Here is a 19,782-nt window from a genome sequence, read left to right on the forward strand (position 1 = left end):
ATAAGAACTAGACTAGTTTTTTTTTATCTTTATTAAATTAATTAGAGGGGTTAATCATACAGTGATTATGTCACCCTCACATTAACATAATACACACATTAACATTAACATAAAAGAACTTAATGTCTATTAACAAATGTATTTTTTGCTAGTAGGTACAATTTTCTTGCTTTGTCCGATAATGGGAGAGACAAAACACTGTTATATTTACCAACGTCATAATTAGATGTAGGAAAAATCAGTTTTCTTTCAACTTCGCCCCGAACACACTCCGATAGAATATAGTGCACATCTTCTACTACATTGCATACTGAACAGTTAGGTGACTCGACTTTACCCATAATATACGCAAAACTATTGTTATTGGTCGGAATGAGTCCTGAGCGAAGTCTTAAAGCTGTGTCTATTTCGAACTAGACAAGGTTAAGATTAATTGTCACACGGAGGGTGACAATTAATCTTGGGCAAAGCGCTTGCTTTGCCTGACATAGAACTCAGAAATACGTGGATCTAGTACAATTTAAGTTGCGGCGAAATACTACAGCTGTAGCGCGTAGGTAGTTCGTAGCGCGTAGTTCGTAGCGCGTAGTTCGTAGCGCGTAGTTCGTAGCGCGTAGTTCGTAGCGCGTAGACCGTAACTATTACTTTTTTTATAACACATCAATTTTGTAGTGTTATAGGTAATTACATAAAATAAAATTAAAAATAAAAAATCTTGAAAAAAGCGCTATTAAGCTTAATTATTACAAATGTCCAACATTAAAGACCTTTAACCGAAAAATCGTACATAAAATAATAAACCTAGTAAACAGTTGATTCTATTCTATTTTTAATTGAAATAAAATTTGTAGGTAAATAAACAAATAAAATACTTTTATTAGTTCATTAATGTTATTTATTAGGTACAATATTATGTTATCCTATCACAGATTCATAAAATACCTTACATACTACTTGTGTGAATATGAAAACGTAATAACATATTAGTGATATGCGACGAGATGAGATGACAGTAGAGCAGGGGTGGCCAACCGGTCGATCGCGACCATTAGTCCAGTCGATCGAGGCTAGGCAAAAAATATAAATAAATAGTCCATATTGCGCAACGTAACACTACTATGCTGTATCATTTAATATTTCAAAAAGTATGTTAGTGGTAGATCGCACAGGGTTTCGTTAGTAAACAGTAGATCTTATGTCTAATCAAATTGGCCACCCCTGCAGTAGAGTGTTCTTGGTCATACTTTGATTGCCCGAGTTATTGAGCGATACAATTAAATATCGGACAACAGTTTACATGGTGGCGTGACGTGTCAATAAAACTTCCTAAAAAACAAAAAAAAAAACATAATGTTGGAAGACGTTATATTGACTATCAGGCAAATATGTGGACATTTAGAACATTTTAAAAGAATAGTGGGTATGTAACACTTTTATACATTTGTAAAAAATGGTATGATATGATCATTGTTCAACATAAAGTAATCATATACTCGTAAAACAAACATCCGAACATAACCTCCTTCTCCTCTTTAAGTCGGTAAAAAGTACGACACACGCTTACTTTTAAACATCATATTAGGACATAGAATTGTTATAAAGTAAGTAATTGTATAAGTAATACATATAATTTTTCATGTCATATAACTTTCTAGTGGTGAAATAATTTTTCAAATTACTTGTTTAGTTTCAGAGTCGCACGCAACCAGAACTAAAGAATGCCTAAATAAATCTCGTTTTTACAATATTAGTATAAGTTATGTACCCACAAGTATTTTATAGGAAAACTTTATGCATTAATTGGTACATATATTGCAAGCAAGTTAATGAGAGACGTCGTCCAGGGATTCTGTGCTGTTACGGCGCGGGTAGGCATCGTATTCGCCTGCGAAGTCCCATTCCCTGTAAGTGGTCGCTATCACTCCGCGCAACTCCTCCAAGTGTTCCGGTCCACGAGTTTCACACACGACTTTCACCTTTAACAACATAATACAGATAAGTACTATTATGGCTTCAAATTAGAATAGTTACAATATCGTTGTGAACTACTCATCTAGTCACAAATCAATCTACAAACTATATTTATCTAGCAACTCGCCCCAGCTTCGCATTGGTCGGTTTGCTACGGTGATGCAATTGTATTATACATCTAAGCCTTCCTCTTGAATCACTCTATCTATTAAAAAGAACCGCATCAAAATCCGTTGCGTAGGTTTAAAGATTTTAGCATACAAAGGGACATACATAGGGACAGAGTAAGCGACTTTGTTTTATACTATGTAGTGATATCTACCAAAGAGCTTTCGAACCTTATGATTTTGCAATAAAGTTCACAGTCTATTGGTAGCTTGGCGCTAGTACAGAATATTTTACAAGTAAGTTTACCCGCACGCTGAAGATATCGCCATGTACCCAGGCGCGTTCCTGTATGATGTCCTTGATGGAGACTCCGGTACAGGAGATGAGCTTGCACAGCTCTGCGATGCCGCCGGGCCGGTCGCTCACCGTCACTTTGAACTTCACCAGGCGTTGCTCTGCAGCCAGCCCGCGCTCCAGACACCGGCCCAGGATAGTCGTGTCTATGTTACCTCCTGAGAGAATGCATACAACCCTGAAATATAAAGATAAGTATAGTACCCTAACCAAATAAGGCCTATGCCCCAATAAAGCCTATTTTGAAAATTTCCCTCTTCCCGATGTCAAATGGTCGCCAAAGTTTGTAGAAGTGTGCATGCACATTACTTAACTAATTTGAGCACAGAAGCAACCCGTGCCGCAATTATGTTGGAACCTACAGACGAAAACAATCACGACGTGCAGCTCACTTTAGTTTTTATAAAATTCGAGTAGCGTAAACTGTTAGTATTTTTATATTTATCAGTATACGACGTGCCGTGTTTTGTCTGTATGACAATTATACATTTAGCCATCTCCTCACATTAGTGAAATAGCTATAATATCAGTGTATTTTATATAATCGTTGTTTTGTTTACCTATGTGCCATGCCCTAATAAAGCCTACAAAAAAAACGTGTAGGCCTTATTACGGCATAGTTGTTTTTCAGTAATTTCAAAGAAAACGGATCACCAGCTTCTGTCAAAAAGAAAGCCAATGGATTTTGCAAAAGATGGAAAACGCTGTTAAAATGGTAGAAAGGGGTAAACGGGGTGAATAGATACAGAAAAGGGGTGAATGGATATCGGGAAATTCTTCATAGTATCTATTCACCCTTCGAATTTTATACACCCTGTTTTACCCGGTAGGCTGCTGCAGCCAGATATAACATCCAAAGAAGTACGCATCATCTAAAGAGTGATTTCCACTACACGAAAGCTAGGTCGGTCGCTAAATTGGCTACAGAACAAGAAGTTATTCTCATTCGTTTGACTGATGCTGGGGTGCCGATGACTTCAAAGATGTTACTTGGGTATTACATGATGAGAAACTCGTTTAGCCTGATGTATAATGACAAAAATTTATTAATAAGATCTCATTACATTTGTTATAAGCATTGACAAAGTTTTGTTATAATTAAGAAGTTGAATACTTACTAGTTTTTATTGAGGCCTTATTAAGACATAGGGTTCCTAATAAGGCCAAAGTGACACTTTAGTTATTTGTGTTTATAAAATTGTAAATTTTGTTTCTAAAGCCATTTTGATTCCATTATTACAAAGTTTAATAAATAAATATAAGATTTTGAAATTATCAGCCCATTGTCATTTTAAACCTACGAGCTAGGCGGTAATAAAAATAAGGTAGGCCTTATTTGGTTAGGTTACCTTACTTAGAATAGCATTTTGGATAGATCGGACATACCGATTGCATTGAGTCTTCCCGTAAACATGTCATCATCTTTGATGTAGCTATCATCAATTGATTTGTTTTCGAAAAGACTGCGGTGGCAATGCACTATAAGAAAGTATTTTATTTATTTATTTATTTATTTATTTCAAACTCTTATAACTAACATTACAGGAAATAATTATCACCTAATGCGTTAGCGAAGCCTTTTCCTTAATATTAACTTTAACATAAACAAATTTAATAACTTATACACTATTAACTTAAACACAATAATAATAATTTAACAATAACAATACTGTATGGCACTTCACATAATATTTATTTATTTATTTTATTTATTTATTTATTCAAAAAACAATACAAGCTGACAGTAAAAACCAAAACACTTATATGCTAACAATTAATTCGTTTGAGTAAAAAAAAAACATGAGAAATACAAAAATTAAGAAAAAATATATGTCAAGTATATGTCAAGTGGATGTCATACATAATTATACAAACACATAAAATGTCAAAAAATATAAATATCTAATGTCAAATTATATAAGTCCAAAAAATGTCAAAAATGTATACACAATATTACAGAAAGTCAAAAATATTGTTCACTTACCGCTATATACTACTACTATAACATATTACATATAAAATAATCCTGGCGAGTTCACTGAACTGACACGCAAATATATCTATTGTATTCTGGACTTGGTTAATCGTACGGATCGCTCGCGTGAGAGGCGTTTTGGCCAGAAGGTTGGTCCTGGCAGCCGGGACGACCAGCAGCGGCGGACGCCGGCGCCTCCACACATAGCGGTCCGGAACAGAAAAACTCAATAGCTGCAGTACTCCGGGGTTGTGTTGCTTGCCGTTGAGTATTTTAATTAGGTAGACGACCAGTGCGAACCGTCGCCGTACCCCTAATTCATTGTACGACACCATACCCAGTACAAAAAGCGTGGGGTACATCAACGGGTATAACGGGTATACCCCATACAGTCTCCAGTACAAGTGGCGTGCGAACTTGTTCTGCACGCGCTCCAGCATGACAGAGTACTTGGCTTCGTGTGGAGCCCATATAACACCGGCATACTCCAAGTGACTCCTGACTAGTGCATCGTACAATACCCTAATTGCCGTGATGTTAGTGAACCCCTGCGACTGCCTAAGTACAAAGCCGAGGTTTCTGTACGCCTTTTTGCATATCTTTAAGATATGTTCGCGAAACGTGAGATCTGAAGTAAGATGTACTCCTAGGTCACGTACTTGTGTAACTCGCTGTAATGCTGTCGCCTCGGCCCTGTACTCATAGCAGATAGGATTCCGCGCACGAGTAAAAGATATTGTCGCACATTTTGACACATTGAAGCACAGCCCATTGTCATGGCTCCACTTCACCACTCTATCTATGTCACCCTGAAGTCGCTCACAGTCAGACTGATCCCTAACTTCGAGCAGCAACTTGAGGTCATCTGCAAACAATAAACATGTAGCATGTCTTACTACCCCCGGTAAGCTGTTAATCATTATGATGAATTCCAGAGGCCCCAAATTACTACCCTGACTCACCCCAGATCTGGTGTAGTACGGCTCAGACACGTGCCCATTGTAATCAACATACTGCCGACGGTCCCGCATATAGCTGACAAAAAATTTTAATAAGCGCGGCGTACATCCCACGTCTGCTAGCCTTTCCAGTAAGACATCGTTGTCCACGGTGTCGAATGCCTTTTTAAAATCAAAGTATGCCGCGTCCACCTGCCCGCCAGCATCTATCGCCGGTACAACCTGTGCCATGAAGTTAAGCAGATTGGTGGCAGTGCTGCGTCCGGGCCTAAAGCCGTGCTGTGCATCCGATAGCTGCGCTTGTACCTGTCCTTGTAGGCAGCTTTGAATTGCGGATTCAAATACTTTTGCCGGTGTCGACAGCACCGCCACTGGTCTGTACCCGCTGACAGCCGGACCCGACTTACCCTTAGGCACTGGAACGACTCGCGTGGTCTTCCACCGAGCTGGAAACGTCGACTGCTGTAGGCAGATATTGAAGACGTGATGCAGCGGTCTTAGTAGAACTCTGGCACAATCCCTGAAGAGGAATGCTGGTATCCCGTCAGGGCCAGATGAACGCTTTGGCTTAAGGTTCATCAGCGCTGTCTGCACGTCTTTTAGAGTCAAGGCCTCAATGTGTACACGCGCACTAGTGGCCCCGCCACTCGCCGCCGCCGCCTGCGCGTCCAGTTGCGGCGGTTCCCGGTTGTACACCGACTCAAAAAAGTTGCGAACTCGATAACACATTGTTCATCTGTAAGATTACGACCATCTTTTATTATACTTTGCCGATTAATTCTAGACTTTCTTGAAGCTATATATTGCCAGAATGACTTAGGGTCTTTAGCGAATCTGTTTTGAATTTTATTTTTGTGTTCTGTATGTGCTGTTTGTATTAACTTTTTAACCCGGGCCCTACACTTGGAGTATTCATTGTAATCGCAATCGCGCTTTGATTTTTTATACTTTTTGTGGAGGTTAGCTTTAATTTTAATGTTTTTTATGATCTCCCCTGTATACCATTCAGGATACACGTACCTGGAATTTTCCCGGTTAAATTTTCTCCTAGGTACACATTTGTCTAAAATATTATTTAATATGTCATAAAAAATATTTAAACTTTCCTCCAAGTCTTGCATCTGATACATTGAACTCCAATCAGTAGAAACAAGCATCGAATATAATGATTGATAATCGGCTTTATAAAAGTTCCACTGCGGTCCGCGCTCAGTACCAGCTTCGGCGGCTCGCGAGCAAGACGCCGCCGCTGGGCCAGGGGACGCAGGGGCAGGGAATGCGGGCGCGGGGCGCACGGTCGCCGCGAGCGGCGGGTGCTGCACGTCGACGGGCACGATCGCGTCCCGCGCTTCCACCACCGACACCTCCGCGCTAAAACCCGTACTCAGAACCAAATCCAGTTGACGCCCTAATATATTGGGTACCTTGTTACTTTGGGTGAACTCGCAATATGATACAAAATATTCATAATAATTACTAATACCCGCCGGACAAGAATGTAAATTAAAATCTCCAATAACAATAACTTGCTTATATCTATCACACATATTTTCTATTAACCTAAACAAAATCATGTAATCATGTTCAGAACTCGCCGGTGGGATATAAACTACACAACATACAAATAAAAATCTATTATTTAAATGGACAGTGGCGCAAACCATTTCAAACACGCAGGTGTTTATCAATGCGTCCGAGACATGTACCTGTCGCAGCTCGAACCGGTGTGTGGCCACGAGAAGCGCGCCGCCTTGCTTACGCCCATCCATCCGATCACAACGTAATATCTTATATCCTTGAGGGACAATTTCAGCATCTTGAATGGACTCGTTGCAGCCAGATTCAGTAATAGCGTATAAGTCGGAATCAAATGATGTTATATTGTTCCTGAAGACTTCTAATTTTGTACGAAGACCCCTAACATTCTGATAATATATTTCTATATCATTGTTGCTCGTTGTACGTATCTTTGGTATATCCACGAAACCAAATCCACTCCTTAAATTCCGCTTTAACCGGCCAAACCTCTGCTTTATTTAACTCGCTATACATTTGCTCTGGTACTCCTATTATAAATGAAGAATAGTCTCTTTCTGTTTTATGCTTAATTTTCTCTACCTTCAAAACAACATCTTGGCCACAAATACTTTTAACATGGTTAGTCATAGCTTCCACCGTGGTTGCAGGATGCAGTCGCCATACGTGTAGGTGTTTTTTCCGTTCTGTGGCGAGTATTGTCTTTATCTCAGTATTATTTCCAACGGTGACGTCCTTAGGTACACGGCTGAATTTCTTGTTTCGCACGGTGGTCCAGCCAGTTTGGTTATTTGCCCCGTCGTCCACATTTTTCGAAGGATACATGATTGGTACTGTATCAGTAATGTTTAATTGAACGGGCGATCTAGCGGATTTCGTGGCCACACGTTTATTTACCTTTTGCGTTTTGTCGGAATACTGGTTACTTGCGACGTTGGTGGGTAGAATGTTAGGTGAAGTGTTTTGGGTCACAGCTTCAGCAAATGTAGTAGGTGAGCTCTTAGTTACCGCTTCTGCTATTGGCTCCTGGGATTTGTAGTTCTGAGTCTGAGTTACTCTGCTTTCAATGACCTTTATAACTTTTACAAGACTATCTAGGTCAGTTTTGGTCTGTAAAAACTGATGTTGCAATTGCGTAATTGCCTTTGCCTGGCTATCCAAACGAGTGATAATGTCTGAACGAAACTGCCTTAGTTCAACAAGTAATGCAGCATCCACATCCTTATCCATCATAACAGGGGAGAACTCAGCCCGACTACCGCGGTGGATGTTTACATTATTCAGCGGTGTGGTAGTAATATTGAAATCCGCTGTATCAGTTCTCACGGGCGTTTCCATGTTTCCACTCTTTGGCTTTAGACAAATGCAATCCGGGCATACCCACTTCTTTTTATATGCTAGGGTATAAGCTTTAAAAGCGCCAGACGCAATATTAAGACATTTTATGTCATACCTTTTCATGCACATATTATTAGAGCATTCCATGAAGTATGCATCCATTATAGTTGAACAACAAGCGCTGCACTTGTTGGCCATAGTTTTTTCAAGAAGAAGGTATTAACAAAATTTATATCGCTGCGTGTGTGCGGAGCCGCGCGGCCGACACTGCGACTAGGATGTTATAGCAGCCCGGTAGCTTACACGTTAATTTAACACTGATAATCACTTAGAGTTAATTTCAAATCACAACGTTTTTTGTGACGCCAATTTGAATTTGGGTATTTTGTTCACTTTCACTTAAGTTTATTTAGAGTTTACTGTTTGTACATTCCAACTTAACACTGTTATTGCAATAGTTAGTTACTTGTTTTAGTCTATTGAAACTTGTTTTAAGTATTTTTCACGAATAAAATTAGCGGAGCACTCAAAAACGCGTCTTCACACAGCGGGTATTTTTTTTTTTTTTTTTTTTTTTTTTTTTTTAACCCTTATAGCATATCTTATCTTATATTTTAGCTTAACCCTTATAGCATATCTTTTGTGACGAACATAACTAAAAAAGTACTTCTCGTAGTTTACAGGACTTATTTTGAAAATCACTAATTAAAGTCACATGACAGATTTACGCCCGAATACTAAAATGCTACTCAATTTTAAGTTGTACTTAAATATCGTGCTATCTCTCGTCATTTAAAAAAGAATTTATAGTGACAGAACTACATTTGAGAGCGTCTTAAAATTGAGTAGCGTTTGAGTATTCGGGCATTAGTATCCTGAAGAACAAGTGAAATAAGTATTATGAGCTACAAGGGTACCAACTTTTTCCCGCTGAGTTCTGGCACGAGCCCCGCCATGATGGCTGCCACTCCGACTGCCCCCCCACCCTCCACCACGTACTTCTCCTGCTCAATCAGCCGCAGGATGGCCCGAGCTATCCAGTCCTCGTTGACAAGAAAGGTCTACTCTTGGACAAAGTTTAAAAATAAAATTAACATTACAACATACGATAATTTTTTTCACAAAAAATTATCGGCGGTTTATGTGTAAATTTTCGGTTCTTTGAGCATGTTGGTAAATTAAAAACGGATATAACTTTTCATCCGTTAAAATTGGACTCGTGTATTCCGAGCAAAAACTTAGGGAATGGCCTCCTCTATGACCTTGCACGATTTGATCCATACTTCCAGGGACCACCTATATAGCATTGATATAAGGTAGAGTACGACATGCCTCATCTTTGAGTAGCAATCATGAGCCGTTTCAAATTGGAATCAATGAACTTAAACTGTAAATACAAATGTTTATACAATATCTATATTTCGAATCAATACCAATAGTAATGTTTATAAACAAAATCAAAGAAAAAATCTTGTTTTAACTCATTGACGTAGTTTTTATAGACCGGTAGTGACGTTCTTCAGTAGTATAGTACCTAAAGAGTTATTTGCGAAAACAGTGACGTGCGTGAACCGATTGATAAAGATTTTTTACAATTGCGGAATTGACACACCCAGAAAATAAAACAAATAAAGACAAAAACAACTAACTACACTATCTTTAGAGGTAACCTACTTAGGATTTTATACAATTATCTATTTGTATAACACACAAATACATAATTGTTCTGCATGGAAATCGAACATGCGAAACTATACCTAAGTTACAACCGGCACAGTTAATTCCTAACCCCCAAAAGGCCGGCAACGCACTTATAACGCCACTGGTGTTTCGGGTGTCCATGGGCGGTGGTGATTGCTTACCATCAGGTGATCCGTATGCTCGGTTACCGGCTTATAACATAAAAAAATAAGAAAGAAAAAATATTCCCACGGTAGATTTTTTTTTCAGTATCTATTTATCTTTAGGACAATTCTATAAGTGCTTAGGTACCATTCTGTCGGAGAAAGGATGGACCCAACTCGGAGACAAAGGCGGCGTGGTACGAATCGCCGTAGAATTTAACATCGAAAGATAGGACGTGGTAACAATGAAATGAGTATCACTGGCAAGTTCGTTCACTCGAGTACTCAGTGACCCTCTTGTTTTCAGGGAAGGAGTGTGTGGTTTTAGTCGGTAAAAGTCCGACGTAACCTGCTGTCTGGCGTACATCGTAAGACAAAAGGTATCCATGAGGATTTCCACACGTTAAAAAAAAATGGTACCATTCTGTCGACGCAATCCTTGACGGTGGCGAAGGCGTTGTACCCGACTGTGGGCACCGCCAGACCGTCTGCTAGAGTGGACCTGATCTCCACGGAGACTGGCTCGTCGTGCTTGATGGCATTCTCCATGCTCGGGCACTTCTCCGTCTCCGCACCCTGTGTCAAATAGGTACATATAATTATTAAGTAGGTTTAAATATGGAACTTCCAGCTTACAGCCTATATTAACGAAGTACAAAAAAAAAGGTTGATATTTAACCAATTCGTGGATAGGTACCGTAAAAGTTTTCAAAATATTTGATGATAATAATTTTTAAGGGATAAACAGTTTGTGACTGGTATATTTAGAGTCTGTTCTAGTTATAGTATCCTACACAATCTACACATTTGGTGGCAAATTCTGCTTGCGTTTTATTGTAATTTTCATGAGACATACTAAATTAATTATTATATTATGAGCTTACTCACGTAACTCATAAATATGAGCTTCTAACAGGGCTTGAAACTAGTCGAGTTCCTCGTCAAAAAGTTACGTGAGTAAGCCGATAACATATAAATTAAATTGCGTTTATTTACTGACTTCTAAAATTATATTTTTAATATTTAATGAACCAATATCAGTACAATTTACAGCGTTTTGTTATTAAAACAATCCCAAGCTATGCGGAAAGTTGCGCACTTGAGAGACGCTCGTATGTTTTCTTGACAAAAGAGGCGCATATTATGATGTTTGTAATTCGAGTTCGAGTTACCAGATAACCTTTTTGCGTCACATTAAAAACATTTGTCGAGGCTTGAAGGACGACGAACGGTAACATGAATGAAAGTTCCATTATGTAATGATGTGACTAGGGAAATTGTGAGAGGTAGTGATGCTACCCAAGTACCCACTCAGTCCAGACAAGTACCATCTCCTTGTTACTTGATTGTAATCCTTAATTGATTGTCATCGGCTGTATGTTGTCTACGGCTGTGGACGGATACAGCCTGATGATTAATCTGACCCAGACGTGATGGCTAAGTGTGAAGTTTCAAATCCAATATGTACGCGAAAAGCAGGAATGGGAACGGGGTGGTTTTTTGTAAGAGCCTGACACTTCCTCTTGCCTCGCCCAGGGTGAGAGAAGTAATTGGATGATTTTCCCTCCTCAAAAAATATATTTTGTAAATACTTTTACTACCTACAGTATAACAATAATTATATATCATCATGTATTTTTTAAACCTATCCTAAATTAATTTGTTGGGCTTAAAGTCTTAAGTCACAGCTTAGCTTGTGCTAAAGCTACTCAGTTATCCGATTCCTTTTTCATTTATTATCAAATCTATACTTATAATAGGTAATAAAATTGTACGATTCTAAAAATAGGTTAGCAAACTACTGATCCGAGATTCTGTTTTCCTAATAATAGTAACGAGACGAGAAGACCAACTAATTACAAAATAAGCCAAAGTACTTACGTGATAACAAAATGGATGTGTCAATGTTTGTTTATCTGAGACCTTTGGCATCGTTTTAAATAGGTTTAAATATAAAAAACGTGTCGAGACAACAACGGACTACCTACAGTATTGATGTTCCGGCTTAGTAATAAACTGTGATTCAACTTTACCTACCTACTTAATAAATAAATCTATATTTCACAGTTGTTATTGCGTTTACCAATACAACTAATTATGCTCGGTCACAAATCCATTTGTGCCTAATCTACCTATATTTGTAAAAGACTAGAGTGTGGGATTCTACACACACTAAAAGTGCTTCAGTGGTAAACAGAAACCTATGAGGGATCTCCGGATCCTTGACAAAACCCAGCTCCAAACTCCAGAGCCCTAACTAATTAGCTACTCAGTCAATTTGTGCTAACATGGTATCTAAAAATCTGACGAAATAAACACTAATTAGTCGTATTTGAGTTGATATAGTTTATTATCAAATCACCCGAGTATTATCCACCATGATGATAAAACAGTGACCTCTAGATATTTCGCCTCGGTTACTGATCCGTGGTGAACTGGTGACTCGTGCTTGAGCTATATCTCATACTTTATTTATTACCAAAACTACCAAACCTGCGTTAGGTATGAGTCTTCAGCCAAAGTGTAAATTATAAGTCAGTGATATTGATACTGAACCTAGGACTTTGACTGTTGGGTGTGCATTTCTTTTGCGGTTGTTTCTTCAAGGACTTAACAATGGCACAGAATGCACAGAATAATAAGTAAAACAATGGGCGGTATTTTTGAATAAACTACCGTAGCTATCAATCGCATATCGTTAGAATAGATTCTTAAAATAATTGAAGTTAAAAGCTTTTCAGCTAAACAGGTTGGTATTATGTATTTAACCGTTCGTTTCGTCTGTGGGTATATGCGACAACAATAGAATACACATTGTGTCTCGCACAGATCTGCACTCCAGCATACAACGGGTTTAGTAACATTAACCATTTTACATCAATATAGGTAGAAGACTCTTTGTATATAGGTATAGCTAAATAAATAGGACAAACTCATCTCAGTTCTGTAGCTGATTGTTTAGACAATTCTTAGTCTGATGCTCTTAGGGACCTATGATTATGTAATCGAATGACTGATCACATTGTGAGCTCGTCAATTCCTAGACATTCATAGATATGGCGTCAGAACATCAACATTGGATCATTCATGTAAACAGATCGAAGTTTATACACACATCAGTCTAGATAACCTTTTGTATCAAGTGCAACCGATATCTACCTATAATAAATAGTTATGAACTCTATGTCATCAGTGAAAGGCTTCATTATTGTATGCAGTAGGTACCAGTCGCCTATTTATGTTTTCATTTAATTAGTATAAGACCTAATAATCTAATAGCGAATGTTAACACAAGTTTACGAAAGGTTTTCCGGTAAAATGTTCTCATTTAGTTAGTATACTTATGTTTCGTTAGTATACTTATGTAAGTAACTGTAACTTAGTGCTCTTCATAAAAATAAACTCTATAACTATCAATATTACCTACGATCAATGTAGAGGTCTACCTAGAGTAATTAAATAAGACAATTTAGGTTAAGCACATTTTAGAGAACCGGCAATGTTGCAAGTTTCTCATCCTTGCGTCAAATTATGTCAAGTACCCACCTACACGCATATACGTCATCAATACATAGATGACGTCAAACATAACATACATAGCCCGTGGATCGTGAGACTACGGGCCACGCCTATCGATCGTAAACAGTCGCGCCAGTCCGTGACTGTCCGTGACATCTGACCGGTAATGATCTCACGGCCGACTGAAACTTCTCAAGCCTCGGAAAGCGGAAGGAACGTTATTAAATTCGTCTTTGACTCGTTGCGAAGACTTAAACATTCAAAATTGAACAGTGAATTGGCAGAATTTGCATTAAGAAAAAGTCTGTCTGTACAGTATAATATTGGTATTATACAATTTCGTAATAGACGACCGAAATAGTAGAATTATTAAAATTATATACCTCTAGAATATTTTATAAATAGAAAAACTCAAGAATCAGACACAGAACAATAACAAAAAGTAACTCGGTTACTTTTTAACGGGCTGAGTGGCCCATCCCCTCTTCGTATGGGAGCTATTTCTCCTCATTAGTTGGACAACATAGTTTGCACTAAAATTCATTTCAATGTTCCTAATGAATTAGCTCCTGTCAATTAATTATTATGTTTAACTATTATACGAAAATTAATTAATTTAGTATGTCTCACGAAAGTTACAACAGACAGACATGACGAATCTATAAGGGTTCCGTTTTTTGCCATTTGGCTACGGAACCCTAAAAATATAGCTCCTGTAAAGATAAACTTACGTAAATAAGAACGTGAGGCTTAAGATGTTTGATGGCGGTGGCGACGCCCGCCAGCAGCCCCCCTCCCCCCACGGGCACTATCACGGCGTCCACGTCGGGCACCTGCTCTATGATCTCCAGCCCCACCGTGCCTTGGCCCGCCATTATGTGCGGGTGGTCATAGCTACACAAACAAACAAATTAAATATAATATAAGCATTAATTTTACTAACACACCATTACTAACAAATACATATATGGACATATCGTGTAAAGTCTGAAATAAACTTATTATAATAATAAGTAAATTCAATTTCGCTCAAAAATTGCATTAAAATAATTCAAATTCACTATGAAAATTGTCGTTCTTTTAAAGTAACATTTCGTAAAATTCGTGATATTTTCGGGCAACATAATCGTCTGAGATCGCGAATTTTACAGAAGGATTTGGCTTTGAAGCCTTACAAGATTCAACTGGTGCAGGAATTGAAGCTGACCGACCATTCAAATCGCCGTAGATTTGCTCAGAACAACCTGCTGGTTTTTCTCAAAAAATCATTTTTTCAGACGAAGCACATTTTCATTTGTCAGGGTATGTCAATAAGCAAAATTGCCGCATTTGGCCATTATTGAGAAGCCTTTGCATGCTCAACGTGTCACTGTGTGGTGTGCTATGTGGTCTGGAGTTCTGATTGTTAGGAAAGTCATTAAAAATTTTGATGAAAGAATCAACATCTGTCAGCGTGGTCGTGGTGGACTTTTGTCAGATATCATTTTTCATTCATAATTGCCAAACTTTTCTCTTTTTAATACAATAAAAATTTTATGCATGTTCCACCAAATTCTTTATTTTATTTTGTTTTAAAAAACAAAGTTCTTGTTGAAATACCCGTACTTTCCAAGCTAATTAGCTGCTACTTAAATAGTACCTAATGAGAAAATAATTTGTTAATAAGTTTGCTTATAAATATTAGTTTGTGTGTTAATTGATTCAGCTGTTTACGCGTAAACAAACAAAAATCTCTCTTTGTAACTAGTAGTTAAATAAGTATTTAGTCCGTAAACATGCCTAATTACCTACCTAATTGTTAGGAGGTAAACAATAAAACTTAATAAAAATTGCACTGTCCATGAAATATTTAATCGCAATAAGTCACGCATTGAATATCACGAGGATACTAACCCGTTGATGTAGATCAGAGACTTTTCTTTAGCCAGGGTCATAGCATGGTATTTAGCTTCCTTCATGTCATGTCCATGGATGATGACGTTGGCCCCATAAGACCGGCATTTTTCTATCTTCATGATCGGAGCCACGTTGGGCATCACCACCGTGGCGGGAATGTTCAGGTTGTTGGCATGGTAGCTCAGGGCTTGGGAGTGGTTGCCAAGTGATGCAGAAATCACGCCACGAGTCTTATTCTCCTTTGATAACAAAAGGAGGGCATTTCGTGCACCACGTTCTTTGAAACTGTAGTATGGAAAAGTAGTTAGTAGGTAGATAGGTGAACTATTTTAGTTAATGCAAATTAGACTCAGGTTTTGAAGAGAATATGAGGATGATTGATACAAATATAAACTTTCTCATTGGTAGAGGACAATAAGTGTGATTTAAATCACCAGTTTTCTATTACGATCACGAGCAAAGTAAGATGGGGTATCACGAGTTCGAATTCGAGATTCTAAGTGGGCATGAAGTTTCAAATTGCGTCCAGTCCAGACTTTGACTATAGGCATGCATGACCCTATCTTAAAAAGTAAATAAATGTCGATATTACGTGATCATTTGTGAAATAATTAATTAGACGTACCTCCCAGTGTGTTGAAGAAAATCGTTTTTCAGATAAATGTCCATTCCAAATGCGTTAGACATATGGGATTTCTAAAAAAGATTAACTCGCTTAGTGACAAAATAAGGATTTGAAATGAAAACAAATTAATTTGAAAAGAACTATTACGCCTTCCTGTTAAAATGATGAGAAATGCTAGAAGGTAATCTACCTGTCTATATATCGAACTACGAAGGCAAAAACTTAAACGAGTACATTAAAATTGTCGTTGCATTACCTAGGTATAAGAAAAATTAAGGGTTAAGTACCTACTTAAGCCTTAATTTTTAACTATAATATATTTAACTTAAGAATAGACTTTTGATCCTGCAGTCCCTTACACACCTAACATTCTAAGGTACATTTAATTACTCACCACGCAAGGCGTTTTTACAATCTGGCTCTGGATCCTATAAGCAGCAGCAGATACATCTTCAAAGGAAATTTTCTGTGGCTTCTCCTTATCACACATCGGATCGTACTCTACTGTCTGGAACACCATTGTTACTTAGTTTTCGATAATAACACTAAACATAATTAAAATTAATGACCCGCTAGGCCTCGATTCCCCTTGGCTCTCTCCGGAGGAATGATTATTTCAAAGCGTTATCGCGTATAAAGGCACTAATTATTATAAGACATGGGTTAAAGGTGAAACTATGTTCGCGATGGAATATGCCTGATCTATTAACGTTAGGCCAGTAGGTGTGCACATATCAGTAATAAATAAGTAGCCACTTACTACGGGTTCAAGCCTGTAGCGCTCCATTTAGATAGGTATTTATATTTTTTTTAAATATTAAATGAACGTAATCACTTCGACCGACTGCGGAGCGGCTCAGTAGAAAAATGAGTTGTTTGTTTAATTTTGGTCATGGTAGGAATTGATAACAGATTTCTGCAGTTTGAGACTAGTTGCAAAATAATCATAAGTCATTTTATACTTGGTATTGTTTAAGTAACTAAGATATAAGTTATTGAATTTAACAAGCTTTCTTTTGAATAATGATAACAAATGTATATATCATTAAATTACTACATATATACGTTAAAAATTATCAAACACTTTCGCAATTTTTAACAAAAGATTGTAATAAAAACTAATTAAGCTTAATCTTTAGCTTAGTTTTTATTAGAATGATATAATTGATTGAATTGATTATAATTATAATTAAGTAAAGTAGAATATTTTAAATACCTATCACAACCTAGTACAGTAATAAATAATAAATTATAACACTACTTTTTTTGGTTCTAATAAAACAAATAATAAAACGTATTCACAACATTTTTAATCTGTAGAAGACGACTGTCAAATCTGACATTTGACATGATCGCTTCAATGATTCAATCAATGTCAGTTTGAGATTGGCGTCGTGAGGTTATTTTGTTATTGTATTGTCGACTATTTCCAAAATAATAAGTAATAAGTGTATTGTAATATAAAAGAAGATTGTACCGTACTCACGATGCCTTACGCTAATCAACCTTCAGTTCATATTACAGAACTGACAGACGACAATGTAAAGTTTGTCGTTGAAGACACCGAACTCAGCGTCGCTAACAGTATGAGACGTGTGTTTATAGCCGAAACACCGACGATGGCTATTGACTGGGTGCAGCTGGAGGCCAATTCCACTGTACTTAGCGATGAATTCCTAGCTCACCGCATCGGCCTCATTCCGTTGATATCAGATGACGTCGTCGACAAAATTCGGTATTCCCGAGATTGTATGTGCGCAGACTTCTGTTCAGAATGCAGTGTAGAGTTTACCCTCGATGTCAAATGTACAGGCGATCAGACAAGACACGTTACTACGGCTGACTTAAAGTCGAGCGACCCCCGAGTGGTGCCGGTGACGTCACGACATAGGGACGAGGACCAGGCCGATTATGGTGAGACTGACGAAATATTAATCATTAAACTTCGTAAAGGACAGGAGTTGAAACTGAGAGCATATGCGAAGAAAGGTTTTGGAAAGGAACATGCAAAATGGAACCCCACTGCCGGTGTCTCCTTTGAATATGACCCGGACAACATGATGAGGCATACACTGTACCCGAAACCTGATGAGTGGCCTAAAAGTGAACACACGGAGTTGGATGAGGATCAGTATGAAGCAGAGTTTAATTGGGAAGCTAAGCCAAACAAATTCTTTTACAATGTTGAGTCGTCCGGGGCACTCAAACCAGAGAACATAGTACTGATGGGTATAGTTGTGTTGAAGAACAAATTGCTCAATTTACAAGTACAGCTAGCACAAGAAGCCCAGAATGATGCATTAGCTATCAATTAAATTGTAACACTAGTATTAATTAATATTAATTATGTAATAAATAAATTCCTTTTGTAATAAAGACATTGTTTTATTAACATACCCATGCAGACATACTGCAGACATTCCTTCATTGGTATCTTTTAATGAAACTTGTGAAATGATTGGTTCTATTATTCAACAACTGGCAACAGCAACGACAATGGCATTCAAGTTGTAATTACTTCCATTTTATATTAGTAATGGAACATAAACTCGTGAACACTTGTTTCTTCAGTGCATTTGTAATCTCTAGAACAATAAGTTAATTAGCTTGAAGAGTAGTGTTGCTCACTATTGGTACTACTATACTTATAACATTTAATTTATACTACAACTCTTCATCATCATCAATCATTTTAACCTAATTAAAATGATTTGATAATGGGTGACTGATTATTAAAAAAAAAAAAAAGTTTTCTTGTATGTTGTTAACTGCGTCATCACAATAGCAACTTTTAGGCAAAAGATTTCATATTTCAATAATGATTCAACATATTTAAGTTTATTTTTAATTTTCAATAATAACTTAAAGATAGATATTTTGTTTGATGTTACTAACTATACAATAATTAGGCGAGTAAAACACATCTTATTTTCACTTAATTTCGTAGGTCGATTTGCAAACATAATTTCACACTGATACACTCATTCTAAACAATAACATTTCGTGGTTTCTGCCGAACGGGGATCGAACCTGTGGCTGCGCTGTGACACCTTGCACTGCAGTACCTAGTGCAGTTATTTAGCTTTGTTTACGGTTTACCTATGTCGAATAAAGTAGTATACTTAAATCGACTTTCTTCTACTCTCCTTAATTAAAATCTATTTTTTTTTTGTAATTGATCAATAGCAATATATGTGAGGTTGGAGAGAAATATCTTTTCGGCAAAGCAGTAGCACATTAGTAACATTCACGATGGTAATCACGTTCGTGCAAATTATCTGGTAAAACTATGATGATTTGTACTACTGTTTTGCATTACAGGGGCACCATATATTGCTATAACAATTTTGTAAGGCGCACTATTTTTTAGAGCTTTAAGCCGTCTGATAAAAGTTTTGGTCCATGGAAAGTGTCTGATTTTTTAAATATGATTTCAAAGTAATTATATTCTACAAAACATATATAAAAATCAGACATAAAAATTTACGTTAAGTGAGTCTAATTTTTAGTTACCTTTCTCACCTGGTACCTGCGCAGGTGTCACTCGGCAAGCTTTACAAACATTAAGGCATTAAAAAGTATACACAAGACTACTGTAAGCCGAAGGTTAAATGCTTGTAAAAATAAGATATGTCTGACAGCTCTGGGATCTCGGAC

General features: G+C 37.4%; 2 protein-coding genes and 1 long non-coding RNA gene across 3 annotated transcripts; 2 read left to right on the forward strand and 1 right to left on the reverse strand.

Annotated features, from left to right (window-relative positions):
- Window positions 1-404: 404 nt before the first annotated feature.
- Window positions 405-1,346, forward strand: LOC126910947 (uncharacterized). Its single transcript, XR_007705546.1, has 2 exons — window positions 405-557; window positions 590-1,346. It is a non-coding gene; the product is annotated as an uncharacterized LOC126910947 (long non-coding RNA).
- LOC118275916 (L-threonine ammonia-lyase) lies at window positions 873-17,048 on the reverse strand. The gene is given in 9 exon segments (XM_050695465.1): window positions 873-1,976; window positions 2,386-2,611; window positions 9,163-9,305; window positions 10,506-10,661; window positions 14,336-14,498; window positions 15,498-15,785; window positions 16,126-16,196; window positions 16,520-16,633; window positions 16,886-17,048. Coding segments are annotated over 9 exon segments (1,341 nt in total). The 5' UTR covers window positions 16,913-17,048; the 3' UTR covers window positions 873-1,823.
- Window positions 17,049-17,479: 431 nt separating this feature from the next.
- LOC118275918 (DNA-directed RNA polymerase II subunit RPB3) lies at window positions 17,480-18,501 on the forward strand. The gene has a single exon (XM_035594044.2). It carries the CDS (start codon window positions 17,613-17,615, stop codon window positions 18,438-18,440), a length of 828 nt encoding a protein of 275 aa, XP_035449937.1. The 5' UTR covers window positions 17,480-17,612; the 3' UTR covers window positions 18,441-18,501.
- Window positions 18,502-19,782: the final 1,281 nt, after the last annotated feature.

This window comes from Spodoptera frugiperda, chromosome 8 (assembly GCF_023101765.2).
Source record: "Spodoptera frugiperda isolate SF20-4 chromosome 8, AGI-APGP_CSIRO_Sfru_2.0, whole genome shotgun sequence".
NCBI lineage: Eukaryota > Metazoa > Arthropoda > Insecta > Lepidoptera > Noctuidae > Spodoptera > Spodoptera frugiperda.

What these genes read in the sequence shown, in the direction of transcription:
- LOC118275918 (XM_035594044.2), top strand. Translation starts at nt 17,613, where the DNA reads ATGCCTTACGCTAATCAACCTTCAGTTCATATTACAGAACTGACAGAC.